This window comes from Nomascus leucogenys, chromosome 4 (assembly GCF_006542625.1).
Source record: "Nomascus leucogenys isolate Asia chromosome 4, Asia_NLE_v1, whole genome shotgun sequence".
NCBI classification, from domain to species: Eukaryota; Metazoa; Chordata; class Mammalia; order Primates; family Hylobatidae; genus Nomascus; species Nomascus leucogenys.
This window is the reverse complement of record NC_044384.1, coordinates 43,254,895-43,282,274: the sequence shown is the minus strand read 5'-3', so window position 1 is coordinate 43,282,274 and position 27,380 is coordinate 43,254,895. Positions and strand designations below refer to the sequence as shown.

At 38.8% G+C, this 27,380-nt stretch overlaps 1 protein-coding gene across 4 annotated transcripts in view; it reads left to right on the top strand.

The window, feature by feature from the left end:
* The window catches only part of FHOD3 (formin homology 2 domain containing 3), a 491,472-nt gene that overhangs the window by 260,493 nt on the left and 203,599 nt on the right, over positions 1-27,380 (top strand). For all 4 annotated transcript variants that reach the window (XM_030810562.1, XM_030810561.1, XM_030810560.1 and 1 more), the window contains exon 6: positions 25,214-25,308. In XM_030810562.1, coding sequence (XP_030666422.1) covers positions 25,214-25,308 — 95 coding nt within the window. The remainder of the gene's footprint in view (positions 1-25,213; positions 25,309-27,380) is intronic.

The following is a 27,380-nucleotide window of genomic DNA, read 5'->3' as shown; positions in this document are numbered from 1 at the left end:
TTGTTGGATTTGGTTGGCTAAATTTTTTTATTGTATCTATGTTCCTGAGAGAGATTGGTGTATAGTTTTCTCTAATATCTTTGATTTTGTTGTGGCAATGCTGGTCTTACTGGATGAGTTGGGAAATATTTGCCCCTCTTCAATTTTCTGGAAGAGTTTGTGTAGAATTGGTATTATTTCTTTAATTAGATTAATTTATTTAATTAATTAAATTAATTAATTGATTGATTTAATTAGATCCCATTTGTCAATTTTGGCTTTTGTTGCCATTGCTTTTGGTGTTTTACTCATGAAGTCCTTGCCCACGCCTATGTCCTGAATGGTATTGCCTAGGTTTTCATGGTTTTAGGTCTAACATTTAAGTCTTTAATCCACCTTGAATGAATTTTTGTATAAGGTGTAAGGAAGGGATCCAGTTTCAGCTTTCTACGTATGGCTAACTAGTTTTCCCAGCACCATTTATTAAATAGGAAATCCTTTCCCCATTTCTTGTTTTTGTCAGGTTTGTCAAAGATCAGATGGTTGTAGATTTGTGGTATTACTTCTGAGGGCTCTGTTCCGTTCCATTGGTCTATATCTCTGTTTTGGTACCAGTACTGTGCTGTTTTGGTTACTGTAAGCTTGTAGTATAGTTTGAAGTCAGGTAGCGTGATGCCTCCAGCTTTGTTCTTTTTGCTTAGGGTTGTCTTGGCAATGCGGGCTCTTTTTTGGTTCCATATGAACTTTAAAGTAGTTTTTTTCCAATTCTGTGAAGAAAGTCATTGGTAGCTTGATGGGGATGGCATTGAATCTGTAAATTACCTTGGGCAGTATGGCCATTTTCACGATATTGATTCTTCCTATCCATGAGCATGCAATGTTCTTCCGTTTGTTTGTATCCTCTTATTTCGTTGAGCAGTGGTTTGTAGTTCTCCTTGAAGAGGTCCTTCACATCCTTTGTAAGTTGGATTCCTAGGTATTTTATTCTCTTTGAAGCAATTGTGAATGGGAGTTCACTCATGATTTGGCTCTCTGTTTGTCTGTTATTGGTGTATAGGAATGCTTGTGATTTTTGCACATTGATTTTGTATCCTGAGACTTTGCTGAAGTTGCTTATCAGCTTAAGGAGATTTTGGGCTGAGATGATGGGGTTTTCTAAATATACAATCATGTCATCTGCAAACAGGGACAATTTGACTTCCTCTTTTCCTAATTGAATACCCTTTATTTCCTTCTCCTGCCTGATTGTCCTGGCCAGAACTTCCAACACTATGTTGAATAGGAATGGTGAGAGAGGGCATCCCTGTCTTGTGCCAGTTTTCAAAGGGAATGCTTCCAGTTTTTGCCCATTCATTATAATATTGGCTGTGGGTTTGTCATAAATAGCTCTTATTATTTTGAGATACGTCCCATCAATACCTAGTTCATTGAGAATTTTTAGCATGAAGGGTTGTTGAATTTTGTCAAAGGCCTTTTCTGCATCTATCGAGATAATCATGTGGTTTTTGTCTTTGGTTATGTTTATATGCTGGATTATGTTTATTGATTTGTGTATGTTGAACCAGCCTTGCATCCCAGGGATGAAGCCCGCTTGAACATGGTGGATAAGCTTTTTGATGTGCTGCTGGATTCAGTTTGCCAGTATTTTATTGAGGATTTTAGCATTGATGGTCATCAGGGATATTGGTCTAAAATTCTCTTTTTTGGTTGTATCTCTGCCAGGCTTTGGTATCAGGATGATGCTGGCCTCATAAAATGAATTAGGGAGGATTCCCTCTTTTTCTATTGATTGAAATAGTTTCAGAAGGAATGGTACCAGCTCCTCTTTGTACCTCTGGTAGAATTCGGCTGTGAATCCGTCTGGTCCTGGACTTTTTTTGGTTGGTAGGCTGTTGATTATTGCCTCAATTTCAGAGCCTGTTATTGGTCTATTCAGGGTTTCAACTTCTTCCGGGTTTAGTTTTGGGAGGGTGTATGTGTCCAGGAATTTATCCATTTCTTCTAGATTTTCTAGTTTATTTGCGTAGAGGTGTTTATAGTGTTCTCTGATGGTAGTTTGTATTTCTATGGGATCGGCTTCTGCATAGCAAAAGAAACTACCATCAGAGTGAACAGGCAACCTACAAAATGGGAGAAAATTTTTACAATCTACCCATCTGACAAAAGGCTACTATCCAGAATCTACAAATAACTTAAACAAATTTACAAGAAAAAAAATCAAACAACCCCATCAAAAAGTGGGTGAAAGATATGAACAGACACTTCTCAAAAGAAGACATTTATGCAGCCAACAAACATATGAAAAAATGCACATCATCACTGGCCCATCAGATAAATGCAAATCAAAACCACAACGACATACCATCTCACACCAGTTAGAATGGCAATCATTAAAAAGTCAGGAAACAACAGGTGCTGGAGAGGATGTGGAGAAATAGGAACACTTTTACACTGTTGGTGGGACTGTAAACTAGTTCAACCATTGTGGAAGACAGTGTGGCAATTCCTCAAGAATCTAGAACTAGAAACACAGTTTGACCCAGCCATCCCATTACTGGGTATATACCCAAAGGATTATAAATCATGCTGCTATGAAGACACATGCACACGTATGTTTACTGTGGCACTATTCACAATAGCAAAGACTTGGAACCAACCCAGATGTCCATCAATGATAGACTGGATTAAGAAAATGTGGCACATATACACCATGGAATACTATGTAGCATAAAAAAGGATGAGTTCATGTCCTTTGTAGGGACACGGATGAAGCTAGAAACCATCATTCTGAGCAAACTGTCACAAGGACAGAAAACCAAACACCACGTATTCTCACTCATAGCTGGGAATTGAACAATGAGAACACATGGACACAGGAAGGGGAACATCACACACTGGGGCCTGTTGTGGGGTGAGGGGAGGGGGGAGGGATAGCATTGGGAGATATACCTAATGTTAATGACGAGTTAATGGGTGCAGCACACCAACATGGCACATGTATACCTATGTAACAAACCTGCACGTTGTGCACATGTACCCTAGAACTTAAAGTATAATAATAATAAAAAAAAGAATTGGTATTATTTCATCTTTAAACATTTATTATAATTCACCAATGCAGCCATCTGGTCCTAGAGATCCCTTTCTGGTAAAAATTTAACTACAAATTCTATTTCTTTAATAGATGTTGGACAATTCAGGTTATCTATTTGTTCTTGAATGAGGCTTTGTTATTTTGTACCTCTCTAAGGAATTTAAGCTTTTCATCTAAGTAGTCAAGTATTTTGGCGTAAAGTTCAGATTTTCTTATTTTAAATCTGCAGAATCTGTAGTTGTAATAATCTCATTTCTGGTGTATGTAATTTGTTTCTTCTCTTTTTATTAATCTGGCTAGATATATATCAAGTTCATCTGTCTTTTCTAAGAACCAAATTGATTTTCTTTATTTCCCTTTTTAATTTCACTGATTTCTCCTCTGATGTTTATTATTAACCATATTTTGTGTACCACGGGATTAACCAGCTCTTATTTTTCTAATTTCTTAAAGTAGAAGCTGCATTCATTGATTTGAGACCTTTGTTGTAGACCTGCAGTGCTGTAAATTTCCTTCTAAGTACTTCACTTTAGAAGCATCCCATACATTCTGATACATTGTGTTTTCATTTTATTCATTTCACAATCCTTTTAATTTCTCTTTTGGTTTGTTCTTTAACCCTGGGTTATTTAGAAGTGTGTTACTTATTATAAAAATATTTTGGGATACACCAGAGATTTTTTTATTCCTTTACAACTTGATTCCTTAAATCCATTGTGGTAAAAAAAAAAACAACAACAAAAAAAACAAACAAACCAAAAAAGAAACATGCTTTATATGACTTCAATCCTTTAAATATGTCGAAAGTGATTTGTGGGTCAGAATCTGGTCTGTCCATGAGCACTTGAGTAGAATGTACATTCTGTTGTTCTTCTGTGGAATAGCCTATAAAGGTCAGTCAGGTCAAGTTGATGGATAGCTTTGTTCCAGTCTTCTATATACTTATTTTCTGTCTCCTTTCAGTAATCTGTATAGATTACTGTGAGATTATTGTTGACGTTTCCAACCATAATTGTAGGTTTTACTATTTCTCCTTTAGTTCTATCAATTTCTGCTTCAGGTGCTTTGAAGCTTTGTTATTACAAACAGAGCTTAAGGTTTACATTTGTCATTTCCTCTTGTCACATTGACCCCTTTATCATTATGAAATGACATTCTTCATCTCTGGCAATATTCATTTCTCTGAAATCTATTTTGCCTGGTATTAATACAGTCATTCCAACTTTCTTTTGATTAGCGATTACCATGGTATATTCTTTTTTCATCCTTTTAATTTTAGCTGATTTTTTTCTCTTTATATGAAAAGATCATTTTTGTAGGACTCATGTAATCGGGTCTTGCCTTTTTATCCAATCTAATTTTAAATTGATCTGTTTAGATCTTTTATATTTACTGTGACTAATGATATGGTTAGGTTTAAACCTGTCATTTTACTATTTGTTTGCTAATCTGTACTTTGTTATATTTTCCTCTTTTTCTGCTTTTTTTTGATTATTTATTTTGTAGGATTTTAAAATAATCTCTTTTTAGCTGTAATTCTGTTATTTTCATGGTTGCTTTAGGGTTTATAGTACAGTTGACCCTTGAACAATATGAGTGAACTGTGAGATGTGTGGTCCACTTATATATGATTTTTTTTTTCAGTAAATACAGTTGGCCCTCCATATCAGCAGGTTCCTCATCTCCAACCAAACTTGGATCAAAAATACAATATTTGCTGGATATGAATCCCACGTGGAGAGAGGGTCAACTTTTCTGTTCTGGTGGTTTAGCAGACCCAACTATGGAACTTGAGTATGCACAGATTTTGGCATCCATGGGTGATCAGAGAACCAATCCCCCAAGGATACTGAGACACAACTGTTTTTATCTTTAACTCATCACAGGCTTTGTTCAGATGATGTTATACCTCTTTGTATAGTATAAGAAACTTACAATAACAGTGTCATGTATTCCCTCCCAGTATTTGTGCCTGTTGTCATACTTCTTATATTTGCAAGTGTTAGAAACCCCACAGAACACTGTTATTTTTCTGTTGAAGTAGCCAGCGACCTTTTAAAGAGATTTTTTAAATAAGGGGAAAAAATGTGTGTTTACCCTTGTAGTTATCTTTTCCAGTGCTTCCAATGCTCTTTATTCCTTTTTAGAGATTTGTATTTCTACCTGGCACCTTTTTCCATATGCCCAAAGGATTTCCTTGTAGTGCAGGTCTGCTGTTGATGAATTATTTTACCTTTGCGTTTCTGAACAGGTCCTTATTTCACCTTTGTTTTTCAAATATTTTTTCACCTGGTATAAAATTCTAGGATGACAGGTTTTTTTCTCCAGAGCTGTAAATATGTTGATCCATTTTCCTCTTACTTGTATTGTTTTCAGTAGGAAATTTGCTGCCATTCTTAAATCTTTTTGTTTTGTTGCATATGTGTCTATTTTCTGTTCTTTACTTCTGTATCAGTGGTTTTGATCAATTTGATTATGAGCTGAATTGATGTGATTTTCTTCATGTTTCTTCTCGTTGTGGTTTGTTATTCCTCTTGCATCTGTTGGTTTACAATTTTGAACAAATTTTGAGAATATTCAGCATTATATCTTCAAATATTTTTTATCACCTCCTTCATCTTCTCTCCTTCAGGAAATCCGGTAACCAATATGTGCTACAGTTTACTGATGCCATTTATTTTAAAATCCTTCTTTCTGTGTTTTTATTTTGGTTTGTTTCTATTGCTACATCTTCAATTTTCTGAATCTTTTCTTCCCTGTTTAATCTTCCATTAATCTCATCCAGTGTAATTTTCATCTTGGAAATTGTGGTTTCACCTAAAAATTCAATTTCAGTGTCTTCACATCTTTCATGTACCTACTTTTTGAATATGCAGAATACTTTATAATCATTATTTCATTGTTCTTGTCTGATAATTCCAATATGTTTTAATTGATTTTTCTCCTAACTAGTTTCATAATTTCCTACTTCTTTGCATGTGTGGTAATTTTTTATTGAATTTCACACACTGTGACTTGTACTTATTGCATGCTGATATTTTTGTATTCTTTATAAATATTTGTCACATTTGTTCTAAGGCCCAGTTACTTGTAAACATTGAATTTCACACACTGTGACTTCTACTTATTGCATGCTGATATTTTTGTATTCTTTATAAATATTTGTCACATTTGTTCTGAGGCCCAGTTACTTGTAAACAGTTTGATCCTTTAAGGTATTACTTTTAAGATTCGTTAGGTGGAACCAGGGAAGCATTGAATCTAGGGCTAACTATTCCCCATGACTAAAACAAGATCCTTCTGATTGTTGTGCCCTATGCCCCATGAATTATGAGATTTTCTTGTCTGGCTGGTGGGAATAGCTGTGTATGAATGCTGGGTAATTTTCTTTCCAATCCTTTTAGAAAGGTTCTTTCCCTGACTGAAGTACGTTCCTGCACTGATTAGTACTCTGTTGACTACCCAGAAGGAACCCTCAGTAGATTTTCAGGCTCTTTTTTCTAGGTGGTTCTGTCTTAGTATGTTTGGGGAGTTCTATCTACCTTGCTTTCTTAGGTCTCTTAACTTGGAGGTTTGGATGAGCTGTGCCAGGGTTCCCCTTCCCTGTGTGATGATATGGGAATCTTCTCAAGGTTTCATAGTAAGCTGGGCCACTGGAGGGCTCACCTCCTTTGTTTTCCAACTTCCTAGAATATAATCTGTTACTGCTTGCTGTCCAGTGTCTTGAAAAGAGTTATATTTAGTCTAGCTTTTTATATGTTTCAGGCAGAAGGGGAAATTCGATCTCTATTCCTCTTTTGGCCAGAAGCGGAAGTCTTGCAAACATTTATATTTAAAATATATTGACAGTGTACAATGATTTACAAAAAATATAGAACTTTTTGACCTAATAATCCTACCTCTGGGAATATATCTTAAATATTTCCAAAAAGGAAACAGATGTTACATACTCAACATTCTGTACAGCATTATTTGTAATGAGAAATTAGAAGGAATCTATGTTTATCAAAAAGGAGAGGGGTTAAGATCAAGACATATCTATGCAGTGAAGTATTAGTGGTTTATTTTAAATGACAGTTTCTAAGATTTTCAACATTTAAAACACTAATACTAAATGTATTAAAAATATGTTAAAATAGTCCATGGTGTGTCATCATTGGAACTTTATAAAAGTATACACATTCTTGGGAATTAAAAACTCAGAACGGGCTGCCTTCATGTCAGTGGTGTCACTGCTGAGTTGCAATGCTTCCCGCCTGCACTCACACCCACATTCAGACCCCTGTGTTCTGCTCAGCTCTCAGCACTGCCTCCTCTGGCAAGTTATTGTATTGTCACCAGTGTTTTCACAGGGCAGGAAGAATCACCTGGCTACAACCAACTCAGTCATCTTCACCTATTGTAGTATCTTCTCTCTCCTGACCTTCTCCTTAGACCACTGTCAACCATCACTTACTCGTGGTCTTTGACAGTATCCTTGAGTTGGATTCTTTTGGGGCTTATTCAGGTTTTTAGGGCGGGATGATGTTGAAAAGCCCAAAAGATTTCAAAACTGTCCAGCGTTTGATCACCTTGCTATTGAAAGACGACCCACAACTGACTACTCAGTAGTGTTTTTTGTCCTCCCAGGATCCTCTCTGCGGCTACTTCTCTTGGCTCAGCAGAAAGAGGAATGAGTTAAAGATGAACTGAGCCGCGGGACCGGTGACATCAGTCCTCCTCCACTCAGAAGGAAGCTGTTAAAATAGGACAAGCTGACTTTGCCCTTTCCTCCTTTCTGAATAATAGGCTTCATTTGCATGTGATTATTGTTTACTAATTACCCACTATTCACCTACAGCCCCCACCAATACTACTTCTTCCCTGCACTACATTTTAGCATCTTCCTTGGGCAGGACACGCAAGCCGTTTAAACAGAGCTGCACAGTGATTGTTTTTCCCTCCTTGTGTAAGGTTTGTGCCTCCCTGGGAATGTGTCTATTTTGGTTTTCATCATTATCATATCCTGACCTGAGAGAGTGATGAAATCAGCTTAGATAGAGCCTGTGGCCTTAAGTGATTGCTGTTAAAATAACTTCCCTGTGCAAGTTGTATAAAAATATAAGGCCATGAGAACACATTGCTAGGGCTCCTCCCAAGGTCTGGGAAGGGGCCTGCTGGAGTGAGGGACTCTGAAGCATAAGCTTTGTTAGCCTCCCGGTCCCACAGCATGAATTATGTTAACTGCCAGTCTTGACCCTTACCTTTCTCTGTGGCAGGTATCCATTGGGAAAGACAGTTGCAGCAAGCTGAGAGAGGCATACTTTTGGAAGGTGAATTCTTTCTAGGGTCCCTGAAATCAAACTCCACATGCAGCAGACTTTTTCACCTGCTTGCTTGTCCAAATTTTCAGGAACTGTCCTTGGGCAGCCAGAGTGAGTGAGTGAGTGAGTGTGTGCCCCTTCTTGGGTAGATGAATTAGCATAAAAAACAGGGTTACACCTTGCCTAAGTTTGTCCTTTGACTTAGAAAGCTGCTTACTGCTGCTCCTTTCTGTCTGAGGGTAGTTAGGCTGGGCCTTGCATCTAACCTGCTGGAGCCCATTCTCAAGCAAGCTTATACTAAAGCCAGAGCTTCCCCAGAACATAGTTGCAAGGCCTTGGAATGAGGACTGTTGAGGATGTTGATAAACAGTTTCCACTGGTGAAACTTAAGTACCAGAGGTCAAATCACTTGTACAACGTTGCTTGTTTGGCAAGAGGCAGCAGGGATGGCCTCAAACACAAGTTTCTTTGGCTGTAGAGCCTGCACTTGCCACTGCTTGCCTGGCCTACCTCCCATGTCTTCCCTTCAAAGCTCTTGTGGAGTAATGGGTCTGATCATTCTCCATTCCTGACCATTGCAGTGCTCTGTCCATTTGGCCGAGGTGATTCCTGCCAGATGGGCCTAGCAGAGTGCCTGGTGCTTAACAAATGCTGCAACTGTTTGCATGAGTGGGTGTGTATGTCAGTCTTTAGAAAAGCTAAGAGAGTTTGGGCCAAATGGAGTGTAACACCTCTCATAGATTGCCACAGTTTGGGTTGAAAGACTGGAGAGCGGCCTGCAGCACAGCCTTGCAATAGTTTTTCATTAAAACTTTCTTTCATAGCTTTGTGTGTGTGTGTGTAAAGAGCAGCTGTTTTTTTTCTCTTTTTTTGTTTGTTTAAGGAAATATTTAATTATAGTGTATAGAGCAGTGTTCGTCAACCTTCTGTTCAGAATCATCCCCCTAAGGTGCCTTTTAATATATTTTTTTCTGAATCACCCCCGCACCCCAACCCTGATGAAATTTAAATTCCGCAGACATTCTGTTTATGTATTCTGCCCCTGTGGAGGGCTGTACACATTTGTGATATCTAAGATGTTTTTGCTCCCAAGAATGAACTTTCATGTTTCTAGCTCCTATTAAGAATTTATGGTCTGAAGTATTTATTCCATTTCAGTAGCTGAAAACATGAGAAATGCTTATATAATTACAGAAATGAAAACAAAATACTAGTCGTTGATTGACAGCCAGTAATCACTATTAGGATGGCAAAACAATTCTGTTCTAATGAACACGTAATTACAGCTGCTGGGGAATAGCTATTAAATAAATGGAATCTAATGTGTTGGCCCAGGAGACAGGATGGGTGGTGATGAGGTCTGGGGACACTCAACCTTGTCTCATGGGTCAGCTCCGTAGGGCCGGGCTAGTCTCATACCTGTTTGTGCACAAGGAAACACCTCCCAGGACTGTTAGAGCACACGTCCAGGTCAGGAGGCCTTAGTTGCATTTATGATTTTCTGCTGTGGCTATTAGGCTGCTAGTTTTTTGAGAAGTAGAATTTTTGATATGATTTGATTTTGACTTTTTTTTATTGTGGATATATCATAAAAACACATTAACCATTTTTGTACAATTCAGTGACATTAAATATCTTCATAATGTTGTGCCACCATCACCACTATTTCTAAAACTTTTTCATCACCCTAAACAGAAATTGTATACCTATTAGGCACTAGCTCCTCAATCTTCCTTACCCGCACTCCATCTTTGTTCTTTGTACACTATCAATTTACAGCTGACAGAGATGATTGAGTGTGGTCACAATAGGAAGATTTCTGGTTCTTTGACCATTATGCTTGTGTTGATATTGTTCTAGGCCATAAAATACACAAAACCAATATGATTAAAAATATGTTGGGCAGGCTAGTAATACTTCCCAAGAATTTAGGTTTCACTAAATGGTAGGCAAGTGACTACTACTACACTGTTTACTTTATTTTATTTTATTTTTTGAGATGGAGTCTCACACCGTTACCCAGGCTGGATGGAGTGCAATGGTGCAATATTGGTTCACTGCAATCTCTGCCTCCCGGATTGAAGCAATTCTCCTGCCTCAGCCTCCCAAGTTGGGATTACAGGCACCTGCTATCACTCCTGGCTAATTTTTGTATTGTTAGTAGAGACAGGATTTCGCCATGTTGGCCAGTCTGGTTTTGAACTCCTGACCTCAGATGATCCACCTGCCTTGGCCTCCCAATGTGCTGGGATTACAGATGTGAGCCACTGCACCCGGCCATGACTACTACACTGGATCTTCATTTTTAAAAAGTCCCATTGTAGAGGTCTATAATAAAGGAATAAAGTCCTCTGAGAAGAAAGTAAGGGACTGTCTTGTTTAAAAACATTATTTACTATGTTGCATGATATGATTTAAAAATGTTTAAGAGTTGAAATTTTTTTTTTATTATACTTTAGGTTTTAGGGTACATGTGCACAATGTGCAGGTTTGTTACATATGTATCCATGTGCCATGTTGATTTCCTGCACCCATTAACTCGTCATTTAGCATTAGGTATATCTCCTAATGCTGTTCCTCCCCCCTCCCCCCAAAAGAGTTGAAATTTTGAAACCGTATCTATCAAACATGCAGCTGTGCAGCTTAGCAAATATGGATGACATTCAGATGCCATTTCTAGCCATTTGGAGCCTGCTGGGCTGAAGGGGACCAGCACCTCCTACTTCGTCCCTATCCACAGTTCTCTGCCTCATTGGAGAGCAGGACGTGGAAACTTAGGTTATTCCTGGGTTTGCCATTGAGCTTGGTTTTGGTAAGAAGCGGGTGTTGATGCTGAGCCTGCTAGGGAGAGCCATAACTCAAGCACAGCCTTTAAAGTAATAGTTTGGTTTAGCATTGAGCAGTGGCTCATATCCCTGGCTGTACAGGAGACTCACCTGTGGAGCCCTGACCAACACCAATGCCAGATCTACCCACATGCCCAGGTCAATCAGGTGCTGGAAGTGAGATCCAAGGGGTGGGGAGGGGCAGTGGTTAAGGCTCTGACGTGATGATTCTCCTCTGTGGCCAGGCCTGGGAGCCCTGAGCTTGTCAGTCAGGGCCTGGGATGTCAGCCATCAGGTAATCGCAGGACACAGGTTCTGTGGCCTTTGCAGGGGCCCAGCAGCAAGTCCCCTCAGGTACGTGTTTCTAGACACAGAGTCTTCATGGTTGGTGAAATTTTAGTAAGGAAGTTGAGTAAATTCAGGGTTTTTAAAATTAAAATTCTAAAAGTGTTGAAATCCTAAAAAGAACAGAATTAATATACTAGCATATACTCTTATTGTTTTACATAACATCCAAAAATCTATTTCTGATTTTTACAGAGGACTGATTTTTGAAGGGTTGTATATTAATAAGGCAGGTTTGTGGAATCATGTCTGAAACTTCAGACGGCAGATAGAAATACCTAGTGGAAGCTTGCTCCCTAGTGCCAGACACTTCATATTACACCCCTGCAGGGGCTTTCGAGTACCTTGGAGCTGGCAGTTTTGGAGGTCTTTGGGTTAAACCCTTGTGTCTCTCAGATGATACCATTGAAGTCCAGAGAGGTTAATTAGCATAACAGCATCAAGAACAGCCTACCATCAGCCACGTGCTGTGCTGATACATCAGCATATTTCATCCTAGCCATAAGGGATCCAGGTTGGACTTGTCTTCCATCTTATGACTGCGTAAGCTCCATAGTTTTTGGAAGTAGGAAATGGTGGAGATTACATGCATTACATTCTCTGTGGGTTTAAGTCCCGTGAGTTTTCTTGATGCAGTACTGTCCTAGAAGCAAAAATCAGGGGAACTATTCTGGTACCTTTTCTTTTCTCATGCCCTGGAAACTCATGTGTCTTCTCCCAGCTACATGTGCCCCATCCTTTAAGGTATGTTTCTTGTCAGCCTCTCCATGAATTCTCCTCTAATTACTCAGGCTCATATCAGCCTCAGCCTTCTCTGAATCTGGGTGTTTATGAGCTCCATTCCACTCTGCTTGGGCTTAATTACTCATCTCTACACCTGGTGTCCATTGTCTCTGTCACCTGGTAAGCAGGGATGTCAGTCAGGGACAGATGCCCTAAGTGTATGTGTCCTGCATGGGCCGTCACTAGGCCAGGAGGAGCTGCTTTTCCCAGGTTCACTGGCCAAGCCCTTGTCACTGACTCGGTGTCACCCCAGGTCCCAGTGGGAAGAGCCAGAGTTAGTGTGAGCACATGAGCGTGAATGAGACAGTCCAGCCACTGCTGACCCTGCTGCAGAGTCCATTTCTGGTTCATCCTACCTGTGGCTCTGACCTGTTTTGGAGAGGCTGTATGCTTCCATTGGTATTTCATCGGATGTAAGTCTTAGAAGATCATTATAGAACAGGTCATTAAAATGACTGTTTTTCTTTCCATAGAGAACCTAAAAGTCTGCCAAAAAAAATTTTTTTTTTTTTTTTGAGACGGAGTCTCGCTCTGTTGCCCAGGCTGGAGTGCAGTGGCGAAATCTCGGCTCACTGCAAGCTCCGCCTCCCGGGTTCACGCCATTCTCCTGCCTCAGCCTCCCGAGTAGCTGGGACTACAGGCGCCCGTCACCACGCCCGGCTAATTTTTTTGTATTTTTAGTAGAGACGGGGTTTCACCATGGTCTCGATCTGACCTCGTGATCCGCCTGCCTCGGCCTCCCAAAGTGCTGGGATTGCAAGCGTGAGCCACCGCGCCCGGCCCGCCAAAAATTTTTAGAGGTTCAAAACTTGCTAATCTGTTACACTTTCCTTCATTCCTTTGGTGTCTCCTTATCTAAAGTATGGGGGACTGTAGAACACGAAAGACTGGGAGACGGTGAGGAGCATAGGTGTAACTGAGGCTGCTACAGCCCAGCAGTAATGAAGCACACGTTTCTGTACAGGTGGCTGATGAGGGCTTCTTTTAAATCTTTAGCATGGGAACCTGGGATATAAACTTTGTTGCTGTTGGGAAGCTGAATGAATAGGCCAGAAACAAACCAGTCTTCTGTGTGCATTAGATGGGAGAAGATGCAGAGAGCTTGGCTACATAATGTCCTGCTGGGAAGGAAGGTCTATCAGAAAGAAGTACATCAATGTCAATGATTCTGTTTGGAAGGCCTGGGGAGGAGGGAGGGGGGACAGGCCCTCCCTCCTTTGAGAGTTACTAAGAGTTAAGCTTGTAAGTGTTAGGGGAGAATATTAGGTCTGATTTATTTAACAACTTTTTTGGGGGACCTTTTTTAGGAAATGGTCATTCTAAGGTAGAGAGACGGTAGTAATCTAAGACTGCTTTAGAAAAATTTGCATGGCAAATGCTGCTGAATGTCAGCAGGGGACTCAAAACTTTGACACCTTGTTGGAGCTCTTTGTGCTGATTAAACTCTTGTCTCCAGCCTAGAATTGGCTGCTTATTCTCCTTAATTTTCATGCTGTAATAGGTATTGAAAGAGTATTTCTTTGACAGTTGCCCTTGGGGAAAACTGGACCGGAGATTGTTATTTAGGGCAGACAATTAAGTGGAAAAGAATAATAACTAGACTCCAAGGTCTTCATTTAGTTCCAAGAATGTCAACAATATCAACCTCTTTTTAATATTTACTGCAGGCTCTGGTGAATAATGGAAATTAGGGGTAGACAAATCCAGTTCAGAGTTAAGAAGAGTGAATTTTAATGGTCTGATTAAAATTAATTGAAATCCCTTCTTTAAGATGAATTAGCCCTTCCCAGAAGATAAGGGGCGAGTGATACTAATAGTTTTGTTTTGTTTTTCTCTCTGGAGATTACTTTGATTTAAAAACTCACTGCACATTTTCAGAGCTCCTGTGTTCTAATTGAAGAAAGCAGTGCCTATCTTGGTGCTTAGTGCTGGGCCCATGGAAGAACCGATTGTACCCTACAGTATCCCCATCTTCATTCCCAATGTGCAAATCACAGATCATTTCTCCCAAAACAAAACCCTAGTTACCACTGATATTTGCTTGTAGCAGAATGTTGCCCTGTGGTAAGGTAAGTTTCTTTAATGTTTCATACCATTCATTTATTTTTTTTCTGTACTTTTGGTAGAAATAAATAGGAATTATTTCCAGTCACATTCTCAAATGGCAAAATATCTTATTGAATGGCAACAGAAAAGTATTTTCTTTATACTGCTTCTGTAAAAGAAAATCAAGTCAAGAGTGGGAAGACTGGGAAGACAGACAAGCCAAAATACTCACACATCAGTGAGAGGAATCTTGCATTTCATGGTGGAACTCTGTGGCCTCAAATATGCGAGTGGACACTTGGTTTTTAAAACCAAAGTCTTGTCTCATACATAAAAAGGGCTGGCTTGTGTTAAAAGTTGTGATATAGTTATAATAATACTTTAAAAAACTGCATTTAAAATACTTAGACCTAAACTAGATAACTCCCTTAAACAGGATTATATCTCTGTGCCCATTTACAGAACACATATAACCTTAATTTCACTGTCATATAGAAAAAGGAAGAATGGATGAGGGATTGATTAAAAGATTACACAGAGCAGCAATATTTAAGAGCTGTTTGTGCAAAAAGTCAGATGATTTTGCCAGGAAGAGATCATCTTTCAACTTCATCAATGGCATTTTGGTATCTTTGGCTGAAGGACAGGACATGAACAAGCAGGCAAATAACTAAATTGGTATCGGATCCTTGTATGTATCTCCAATGTGTAAGAAAACATTTTTTAAAATTTTAAACATCTTTAAAAAATCAAGTCTAGCTCTGTTTGTAGAATGAATATTTATTTTATATGTAAGGACTTCTTTTAAATGTAAGGCATGTTTAACTTACAGAAAATCGATAGGTTTTGAGTCAAAGCCTTCAGATGGTAGCAAAAGGTTCAGAGACAAAGGAGCCCAGATGGTCTGGGCAGGAAGCTGAAGGGCCAGAGGGTTGGCCGGAGGTGTAGTGGGGACCCTGGGCCCTGTCCCAAGCAAGAGGGAACCAGAAGGTGTTCCAGCTTCCGCTGAAGTATTTCATGCCTTGGAAAAGTCATTGGTAAGAACACCTATTATGGATTTGAAAAGGAGTGGGCATCAAAGGTGGGAGACCAGCCAGGACCCGCAGTTGCTATAGGCCAGGAGAGATCATGGAATTTGAACCTGGGGCAGTAGTGGAGAGGAAGAGAAGACCTGTCTCAGAGGAACAATTAAGGGAATTGAGTGAGACTCACTGAAGGTGGAGAATGAGGAAAGGGAAGGAATCTGGAATAGCAGATTTCAAACTTTTCTGGTTGGAGACCTACAGGAAAAAAATGATATTTATATAAAATGAAAATAAGAACAATATTTCCCTTAATAAGTGCAGTGTACTCCATTTTCTATTCTATTTCATTTATTGAAAAATATGCCTTACTGGTCTTATTAGATTGATTTTTACAACTTTCTAGTGGTATTTGAAAATGCAGGTGTACAGTGAGCTCCAGTGTCTAGCCTGGGTGACTGGGTGATGTGTCCTGTTAACAGGGTCCCTTAGGACCTAGTGAGGTAGGCAGGGTGGGGAGTGTCTAGTGCTGAGGGGGAAGGGAAGTCAAAACCCTTCAGTCCTGCTTCCAGCAAAGCATCTGGGAGTTAGCCGTTGTCTGTGAGGCTTCCTTTTAACGGTTCGTTGCAGTAAAGGGCTACCAGCTTTAAAAAGGAAGGGAAGAAGAAAAGGAAGTAAAGAAGGGAGGAAGAGATGGAGGAAAGGAAAAAGAAGATAAAGGATTAAAAACCACGGGCTTAGCATGCTGAGACAGAATTGCGAATGGACCCTGGGCCCACGAGTTGCTCGATCCAGGCCACCTTCCACGTTGCTGCTAGATTTCTTATTGTAAAAACAGAGCAAGGAGGAGTTTTGGTTTGGAGTAAGATAGAGTAAGTACACAGGACTCTGTCTTTCCCAATGAATTCAACTATAAAACCTATAAAGACAACTATTCAATTGTCTTTCCCAATAAATTCAAGGATAAAATACTCAAAGCAACTATTTGAAGACTTTGAAGAGTAAATGGTAGGAGGCAGATTGGGGAAGAAGACTAGAACTTGAAATTTTGAACTGACAGTGCTTTTTACATTTTTCTTCTGGTATTCTCTGGTCTGGACTCAAATTAGCATAAAACCCGGAAGTGGACTTGGGTGTGGACAGAGAGAATTCAAGATCTTTCTATTTCTGGCTTGAGTAGGAGTCGTCTCACATGTTTCTCACTCTGTTATCTTGCCCCCTCTCCCCCAGGTAATCCCATGGTGAGAACAGCAGGGGCATATGGGCACCTAAAACTCTGAGGAGTAGGGTGGAAACTCACTCACAGAAGTCTGTTTTTTCCTTCTCTGTTCTTCTGCTTGGCCCCAGTTGTGGCTAGCTGTAGTCATAGAAATTAAGTGGCTGGACAAGTTAAATAATGCTCCGGCTCTCTGACTGAAGGACTAAGAAGCGGGAGCCTCAGCTGGGTTTGGTGGCTCATGCCTGTAATCCCAGCACTTTGGGAGGCTGAGGCAGGTGGATAACTTGAGGTCAGCAGTTTGAGACCAGCTGGCCAACCGGACAAAATCCCATCTCTACTAAAAATGCAAAAAAAAAAAAAAAAATAGCTAGCCATGGTGGTACACATCTGTTAATTCCAGTTGCTCGGGAGGCTGAGGCACCAGAATCACTTGAACCGGGGAAGCAGAGTTTGCAGTGAACTGAGATGGCACCACTGCACTCCAGCCTGGGTGACAGAGCAGACTCTGTCTCAAAAAAAAAAAAAAAACAAAAACAAACAAAAAAAACAAAAACAAACAAAAAAAGTGGTGGAGGGAGCCTCAAGGAACCTAAAAGTATCAGGAATATAATGGAGAAGGAGAAGCTCAGGAATGTGAAAGTTTTATGTGAACCCCTGGGCTCCACACAGACTGCATGCATGAATCTAACCCTAAACAGCATAGCAATGACTTTGAGAACTGAACAAGATAGATACTGCCCAGACCCCAGACTGTCGACTTTGTAGTACACATACAGAGCTGAACCAAATGGCACAGCAAGGGCTCTGAAAACTGAACTGATATTAGAGCCACAGAAGACAGGTCAGAACTTGTGACTCAAACTGAACCAGGTTAATTGCCTGCTTAAACAAAAATGGCAACATTTTCTGTAATATTTAAACAAAACCCAGAGTTTCATAACATTATTTTAAAAATATCCAGGAGATAAGCCAAAATTACTTGGCACACAATAAACTAGGAAAATCCCAACTTGCATGGGAAAAGATAGATCACCACCCCTGGGCCAAGTTGATACAGATACTGGATTTGTCAGTTTTTAATGCAGCCATTATGAAAATGCTTCAGGAAGTAAGAGTGAACATTACTGAAATGAATAGAAAGATGGAAAGTCTCAGTAAGAAATAGAAGATACAAAGAACCCAATGGAAACTTTGGAAACGAAAGATACAATAACCAAAGTAAAAAGCTTACCAGATGGGCTCGGTAGCGGATTGGAAATGATAGACCTTAATTAAGACACATTAGTACTTAAATTAAATATGACTGGTCTAATCACAGTAATTAAAAGACAGACATTAATGAATAAATAAAACAAGACCCAACTAAATGCTGCTTACAAGAAACCCACTTTAATTATAATGCTACAGGTGGTTTAAAAGCAAAAGGATGCAGGAAAAAAAACATGCCAACACTAATCAAAAGAAGGTGAAGTGACTATATTAATTATTAGAAGAAGTAGGCTTCAGAGCAAAGAAAATAATTAGAGGTAAAGCAGACATTATAATGACAAAAGAATTAGGTCGCCCAGAAAACTAGAACTTCAAAATTCATAAAGCAAAAACAGAACTGAAATAAGAAATAGAAAAAATTCTGTTGTAGTTGGAAACTTCAATACTTCTTTTTTTGGTAATCAATAGAATTGACAGACTGAAAATCAGCAAAGCTATGAAGGAACTGAATGGCACCATCAACCAAATAGTTCTAATTGACGTCTTTAGAAAATGCTACCCAACTACAGAGAATACATATTGCTTTCAAATATGCATGAAACATTCACCAATATAAATCATATCATGGGTCATAAAATAAACCATAACCAATTTAAAATAATTGAAATAATGTAATTTCTGAGTGGAATAAAATTAAACTGTAAATCAGTAACAGAAGGATAACATGAATATGTCCAAACTCTTAGAAATTAACACACTTCTAAATAATCCATGTGTTGAAGAGGAATTCTCAGTGGAAATTAGCAAACATTTTGTACTAAATGAAAATGAAAATACAACACATCAGATTTGTGGGATGTGGTTGAAGCAATGCATGAGGGAAATTTCTAGCATTACCTGCGTATATTAGAAAAGAGGGAAATAATAATATAAGCACCTACCTTAAGAAACTAGAGTAAGTAAAGTAAAATAAAACCAAGTAAGTAAAAGGAAGAAAATAATAAAAGTAGAAATTGATGAAGTTGAAAGCAGAGAAAAAAATAGAGAAAATCAATGAAACAAAAAGCTGATTCCATGAAAAGAAAAATAAAGTTGACCAACAAGAATGACAAATGAAAAAAGAGAAGACATGCATTGCTAACATTAGGAATGAAAGGGGATAAAACTTCACTTAAATGAATTATGACAGAATACTGTGAACAACTCTCAGCACATAAAATTGATACATTAGATGAAATGGATCAATTCCTTAAATGGATCATTTCCTTAAAAACCACAAACTACCAAAACTTACCCAAGATGAAATGATAACCTGACTAGCCCCATTACTGTAACTATTAAATTTAATTTGCAGTTAACCTTCTGAACAAAATATCTCCAGCCCCAAATGGTTTCCTGGTGAATTCCACCAAACATTTAAAGATAAAAATAAAACTAATTTTACAAAATCTCTTCTAGAAAACAGAAGAGGAGGAAACACTTCCCAATTCATTTTATGAAGTCGGTATTACCATGGTATGAAAACCAGACATAAAATACACAGAACAATATTTATTATGAACAAAGATGCAAAAAATCCTCAACAAATATTAGTAAATCCAGCAATATATGAAAAGAGTAATATGCCATGGTCAAAAAGGATGCAAGGCTCATTGAGTATTTGAAATTCAGTGAGTGTAACCTACTGCATTAACAATCTGAAGAAGAAAAAGCACAATCATATCAGTTGATGTAGAAGAAGCAATTGATAAAATTCATTCATTCATGATTTACAAAAAGCTCTTAGCAGACTAGAAATTGGAGAAACTTACTTATCTTGATAAAGGCAATTTACAAAAATATATGTCTAACATCATAATTAATAGTAAATGATTATTAATGCTTTCTCCCTAACATTAGGAACAAGGAAAGGGTGTTCACCCTCACCACGCCCATTGAATATTATACTGAAAGTCTTCACTAGTGCAATAGGGATGGGAAGAGGGATATAGATTGGGGAGGAAGAAATAAAATTGTTCTTTTTCACAAAGAGCATTATTGTCTATGTACAAAATTCCAGGAAATCTACAAAAACAAAACAAAAAATCAAACACTCCTAGAACTGATAAGTTTAACAAAGTTATAGGATATAAGGCCAATATACAAATTCAATTTTGTTTCTATATACTAACAATAAACAATTACGAATGGAAAAGTTTTTAAAACACCATTTGTAATAGCTCCACAGAATGTGAACTACTTATAATTTTGGCAAAAAATACCATCCCAAACAAACATATATTGCATCTACAGTTGAAAACTATAGAACACTGATAAAAGCAATCTGCAAAGATGTGTAATAAATAGACATAACAGGTTTATAGATTAGAAGATTCAGCAGAGTAAAGATGTCAGTTCTCCTAGAATTTATAGATTAACATTATTTCCAGAAAGATTTTGTTATTGTTGTTGATTTAGACAAGCTGCTTCCAGAATTTGTATTAAAAGGCAAAAGAACAAGAATGGCTGAACCAAGTTTGAAAAAGAATGAATAGGAAGAATCATACTACCTGATTTTAACATTTACTCTAAAGCTATGGTGATCCAGATTGTGTGGTATTGGCAAAGGGATGGACAGACCAATGGAACAGAAACAGACCCGTACAAACGCAATCAGTTGATTTTTGGCAAATTTGCCAAAGCAATGAAATAGAAAAAGAGCAGTCTATTTAACAAATGGCATTATAGCAGTTGGACGTATGAAAAAAAATGAACCTCAATCTACGCTTCTTTGTACAACGGTTATCTCAAATTGGATCATACAGCTACATATAAAGAGGAGAAACTACACATTTTTAGAAGAACACGTAAGAGAAAGTCTTTGTGACTTCTAGTTAGGCAAGGAGTTCTTCCACCATTTCTCATGATCCACAGCTGGGTAAGGTTAGCCTGGAGAGCTTGCTCCCTGTTTTCTGGTTTTGAGAGTTGTCCAGCGTAGGCTTCTGTTCATTGGAGGCACTGTTCTAACTCATTCCTCACCACACCCCTGCAAAATAGATAGTATGGTATAGCTGTGTCATTTTTGAGATGAAGAAACTGAAGCACAGAAGGGTAAATAAATATACCTTGAGTGTAATAAGTTCCGTGAGTGGCAGAACAGAAAATGCTCTCTTCCTAGACCTGTGGTGCCATCTACCTCTGTGTTCTGATAGACAGTCTCAGCCTCCACATCCTTCTTGAAAACACAAATCATGAATTTTCATGGCTCCTGTGACCCAGACGTGTGTTTTCAGGGCATCTGTTTTGCTCTTCTGTGTGGGTTTTATTCTCAGGCCCACGTTTAAGGTTGGTGCGTTTTTGCTGCTCATAGTGCGATATTAACCCACATGAATCTATTTAGCGCCATCTTGTGTCTGGAGTGGTTTACAGGCGGGATTGCTTTAGTAGTAGGGGGTAGGTACAAAAAAGATGTAGTGGGAAAGATTTGATTACCAAAATATGAAAAATTAGTGTGATCAGGTACTTTAATTCCATTAGACATGAACTTTGTAGTGACGCACCTCTTCCAGTGTGATCAGTTAATAGAATGTTGCGGGGAACAGATCAATTCAGCTTTTAAACCTTAGTTTGCCTTCTCCCCACTGTAATAGTGTCCTGGCTTCTTGGGCACTTGGCCAGTACCTGGCTTCTTGGGCACTTGAGCTCTTAGGGTGGAGGCCTTCAGTCCCAGCTTCTCAGCCTTGTGGAGAGAGTCTTCCCTGTGGATATACCTTCCAGAAGGCTAAAACCTTCTCTCTCCCTGTGTGGTTAGCTGATTTAAAGGAAGGTGCCAAAATGTACCTCAGGATTGGCCTCATCAACAGTGGGACTCAGAATGGGAGAAGGACAGTGGAGCAAACTCCCCTTCCATGGAGACTTGCCAGTTTGGGAAGAGAAGGAGGGAAGAAATGGGAAAAAATAGGGCAGAATGGGATGAATTCTTGGAGCTCTTCCATGAGGTGGGGCTGCATCTTTCTGCAGGAGGATGGGGGTAGTGGTGCTAAGAAAGGATGCACTAGTAAAAAAATTCTAAAAACAAAAGCATGTAACACCTTACATTATTCAGTCTTATTTTTGTTCTTTTTTTTTAAACATATTTTACTTTTCCATTACAGAAGTAATTGATGCTCATATTAGAAAGCTGGGAAAATAGAAAAAATAGTAAAAGTACATCCAAAGAACATATACTCAATCACAATGGTTAATAGTTTGTGGATTTCCTTTTCTTCTTTGTATGCATGAAGATTTGAGTGTTACAACTGGGCATGGTGGCTTATGCCTATAATCCCAGCACTTTGGGATTCCAAGGCTGGTGGATCACTTGAGCCCAGGAGTTTGAAACCAGCCTGGATAACATAAGGAGACCCTGTCTCTACAGAAAAAAAAAAAAAAAATGGGTGTGGTGGCATATGTCTGTGGTCCCAGCTACTCAGGAGGCTGAGATGGGAGGATCATTTAAGCCTGGGAGGTTAAGGCTGCAGTGAGCCATGATGGCACCACTGCTCCAGCCTGGGCAACAGAGTGAGACCTTAACTCAACTAAAAGAAGATTTGAATGTTTTAGTTAATTATGTGATGTTGCTTTTTACTTATTTTATTTAATTATGTGATGTTGCTTTTTACTTATACTTGCTTTTTTCTTATTTTATGAGAAACATTTTACAAGTTAGGACGTAGCTTTGGTAAATGACTGTGTACGCTGAGTTCTAGAACCATGATAGGTATTTGTGTTTTAGTTATTATTTTGGTATATTAAATAATACTTCAGTGAACACCTTTGCTTCCTTTTTTATTTTGTTTGTTTAAACTTAGAGCTATTTCCTTAGAATAGGTTTCCCAAATCATGATGACTAGGAAAAGGCTTCAAGAGGACTTTCGGGCTTTTAGTGTAAACACATACGTGCTTGCCCACCCTGGCTGGAAGTGGGCTCTGCTACTTAGGCAGTGATGGAGATTTTGGTCACATCCCTTCACTTCTCAGAGCCTCAGTTTTTTCTTCTGCCAAATGGAAGTAAAAATACCCACTGCATATGGCTCTTCTATTAATAATACCTATAAAGTCCCTCTGGAGAACTTGGCACACAGTGAGCGCTAAATACATGGTAACTTTACAAAATAATTATATCCCTAGATAGCCTTATTGCAGGTTTCTACCGGTTTGCCCTACCACCAGCAATGCATGAAGTTATTTAACCTCTCTAGTGTTTGATACATAATCATTTCTTTTTAAAATACCTTTGCCAATTTGAGTGAAAACACTACCTTATTATTGTTTCAATTTGCATTTGTTTTATTATAGTGAGAGTGAACAATTTTGCATGCTATTATAAACAAGTTTGTTGTCTCTCATATAAAATGCCTTTTTTTCTATTGGCATTTAATATTTTCCTACTAGTTTGTATTAACTAAAGAAATATTTCTATTCTTTAACATATTTGTTGTCAAAGATCCACTTATCTAGTATAATTTTATATCAGACTTTTGTATGCTGCATTCAAATGCTACATACAGATTTCTCATTAGGATGAGAAATGTGATTATAATTGTAATCTCTTTGTAATAAATTCTGTGAATTTTTTTATTGTATCTATAATGTTACTTGCAAATTATGACAATATGTATTTCTAACAATTTTGTATCTTATTATTTTTTATATCTTATTAAATTTGCCTGAAATTCTATAGCAGTGTTAAATAATCCATGGGTTTAATGAGCATCATTTAAAAATTATTTCTGATTAGTAGGAATATCTCTAGTGTTTTACCATTAAATAGAATCTGAATCTGTTATTTCTCAAAATATACTGCTTATTGTGTCAAGGATATGTCCAAATAATTTTTAAAATTTTTGAGTTCTTACATATTTAGGAGCATATTTTTTCTCAGAATAATGTGGTTTTTTCTTTTTTCTTTTTTTTCTTTTTTTTTTTTTTTTTTGAGACAGAGTCTTGCTCTATCACCCAGACTGGAGAGTGCAGTGGCACGATCTGGGCTCACTGCAACCTTCACCTCCTGGGTTCAAGCAATTTTCCTGCCTCAGCCTCCTGAGTATCTGGGATTACAGCTGTGCACCACCATACCCGTCTAATTTTTGTGTTTTTAGTAGAGACGAGGTTTTGCCATGTTGGTCAGGCTGGTCTTGAACTCCTCACCTCATGTGATCCACCTGCCCTGGCCTCCCAAAGTGTTGGGATTACAGGCGTGAGCCACTGCACCCTGCCACTAATGTGGTTTTCTTATTTGATCTTCTGTTGGATAGGATGCATTTTCTAATATTACATATATATTTGCATACTTATAATTTGTGTATACTGTTTTCTGTTTTGCCCTTTTTAATCAACATATTTCGTGTAGAATGTTTCCTACAGCCCACATACAAACTTTGTGTTTGTAATGCATAAAAAAAGAATGTAAGAAAATACATCAATATTTTAAGAATGGTTATCTTTAATTTATGGGAGCATGAATTATTTTCACTTTATTCTTCTGTATTTTTCTAATTTTCTAAAATGAGCTGTCCTACTGTTACCAGCATAAAAAATGTTGTTTAGAAAAATGTCAATGCCCTGACAATTAGTTATGGGTGGAGTTTCGATGTGATTGAAGGAATCCTTCTTCCTTTAGGACATGTAACTTCTGTTTGTTCATTATCTATCATTCAGATTATTTTGATAATAATGGAGTTGAAAAACTGAGTTTAATGTTTACTTAAAAAAACATAGCTAGTATTTTCTGTTTGGAGAATAATGACAGTATGTGGTGACTATATTTTCCTAAACTAAGAATTTAGGATTTGATATGTGACGAATGTGTATTTTCATGATACTTGATGTTTTTTACTTGAAAATCTTTAAAGGGAATTACTCATAACATTTAACTATGCATTTATTGCTGACCTATTGGAATAAAATTGGATTAACTCAGGATGATCCCACAGAATCTAAGACTTGCTGACCACAGACTGGGGCACTGGACAGGTTGCTTTTGGAAACTTCGTTTGTCCTTGTGGCCCCAGTGGGAGGCCACAACCCAGACACCATCTCATGAATATCTTTGTCCTGTCTGGGACTACACACAGATATAGAAACAGAAAAACATGCATTTATACATCAAGGCACACAGAAACAACAATCACTGGATTGGTGCCTTAATTGCATCTTCCGGGAGCCTGGAATAGCCCTTGTTTCTTCCAGTGTTCGACACTTTCTCTCTGAAATGAGATTTAGTTAATTTCAGAGCCCAGGAATTCTCAGATTTGATTCTTAACATACTGTGTACTTAAAGTATGAAAATCTTGATCAGCATTATGATCACTGAAGATTATGTTTCTATATCCATCTATAATATCTCCTTTTTCTCTTGTTTTCTGTAGCTTTGGGCCAGATTATGTTGTATGTGGATGGAATGAATGGAGTAATAAACCACAATGAAACCATTCAGTGGCTGTACACGCTCATTGGGTCAAAGGTAAGGGGAAGTTATGGTTGACTGTTTTGTTCAATTGTCATATCACTTGCCTTTCTTTTTTCTCTGAGTCAGTTTTGCAGAAAGAAATTTTATTCATCTTTTTTCAAGCTGTTACACTATAAATGAGGACTACTACTCTACAGATTTTAAGATACACTTAAATTGCAAATAGCTCATGAAATTTTAATGCATTTCTATTTTCTCTTAAGCTTTAATCAAGTGCCTTTGGAACCTTCGGTTTTTAATATTTAATCAAATGTTATACCATAGGTCTGGGCATGGTGGCTCACACCTGTAATCCCAGCACTTGGCAAGGCCAAGGTGGGTGGATCACGAGATCGCAAGATTGAGACCAGCCTGGCCAACGTGGTGAAACCCTGTCTCTACTAAAAATATAAAAATTAGTTGGGCATGGTGGCACACGCCTGTAGTCCCAGCTGCTCGGGAGGCTGAGGCAGGAGAATCACTTGAACCCAGGAGGCGGAGGTTGCAGTGAGCTGAGATCATGCCACTGCACTCCAGCCTGGGTGATGGAGCAAGACTCTGTCTCAAAAAAAAAAAAAAAAAAAAAGGTTATACCATAGATGTAAGATCTGTGAACCACCTGTATTTCATGTTCGTGTATACATATAAATTTATATGTTATACATATGTATATGCATATTCCTATATCGATAAAAGAATCTGAGATTACCTTTCAGCTCTAACATCAATTATAAAAGTAATCAATGTTTATTACAGGTTTGCCAGGCAGCAAACTAGGTATTTTATTTTATTTTATTTATTGAGACAGAGTCTTATACTCTGTTGCCAGGCTGGAGTGCAGTAGCATGATCTCAGCTCCCTGCAACCTCCACCTCCTGAGTTCAAGCAAATCCCATGCCTCAGTCTCCGAAGTAGGTGGGATTAAAGGCATGACCCACCACCCTGGGCTAATTTTTGTATTTTTAATAGCGACAAAGTTTCACCATGTTGGCCAGTCTGGTCTTGAACTCCTGGCCTCAAATGATCCACCTGCCTTGGCCTCTCAAAGTGCTGGGGTTACAGGCGTGAGCCACCACATCCGGCCTATACTAGGTGTTTTATAAGCATGATCTCATTTAATCCTCATGAGGCCACTGTCAGGTAAGTAATATAATTCCCATTTGGTAGTTGAGGAAATAGTGCTTGATTATGAAAGCCTAGCTGGTTTCCCCATGCATTTTGGCACATCACCACCAGCCATGCCTTGGCTGCAAGGTCCCTGAGATCTCTGGAAGTCCTCCCAAGGAAGCAGATCTACTCCGTCACTTCAGGTGCCCTAAAAGCTGGGCAAGCCTCTGGCATAGTCTTCTCTGGCTTCTGCCGGGGTGTGGAGGAGCATGTGTTAGAGACCTGACTGCAGGGGGATTTGGGAGAAGTAGTAAAAGGGACCCTGTCCTGAGCAGGTGCAGATGCACCAAGGTTAAAGTGATGTACGGGTGGCATGTTGTGGAGATTAGAGTGGCTGTAGTGGGCAACATGGTCAGATGGAGTGGGGGATCTTGAGGGCCTGGATACAGAATTTGAACCTGAATTAAACAGCTCACAGAATCAGCACAGCTTTGTAGGGTTCCTGAAAAGCGTATTGGATTAATCTGTTCTCACACTGCTAATAAAGACATACCCGAGACTGGGTAATTTATAAAGGAAAGAGGTTTAATGGACTCACAGTTCCACATGGCTGGGGAGGCCTCAAAATCATGGCAGAAGGCGGAGGAGGAGCAAAGGCAGATCTTACATGGTGGCAGGCAAGAGAGTGTGTGCAGGGGAACCGCCCTTTATAAAACCATCAGATCTCATAAGACTTATTCACTATTATGAGAACAGCATGGGAAAAACCCACCCTCATGATTCACTTACCTCCCACTGGGTCCCTCCCACGACATGTGGGAATTATTACAATTCAAGGTGAGATTTGGGTGGGGACAGAGAACCAAACCATATCACATGTGGTCTGCCCAGACTGTCCCCCATCCCTGTGTTCACTGCCCACCCCCACTAGAGCGAGCCTTTCCAGGCTGCTGTTCGCAGTGCTCTGCTCTGCTGGGGAG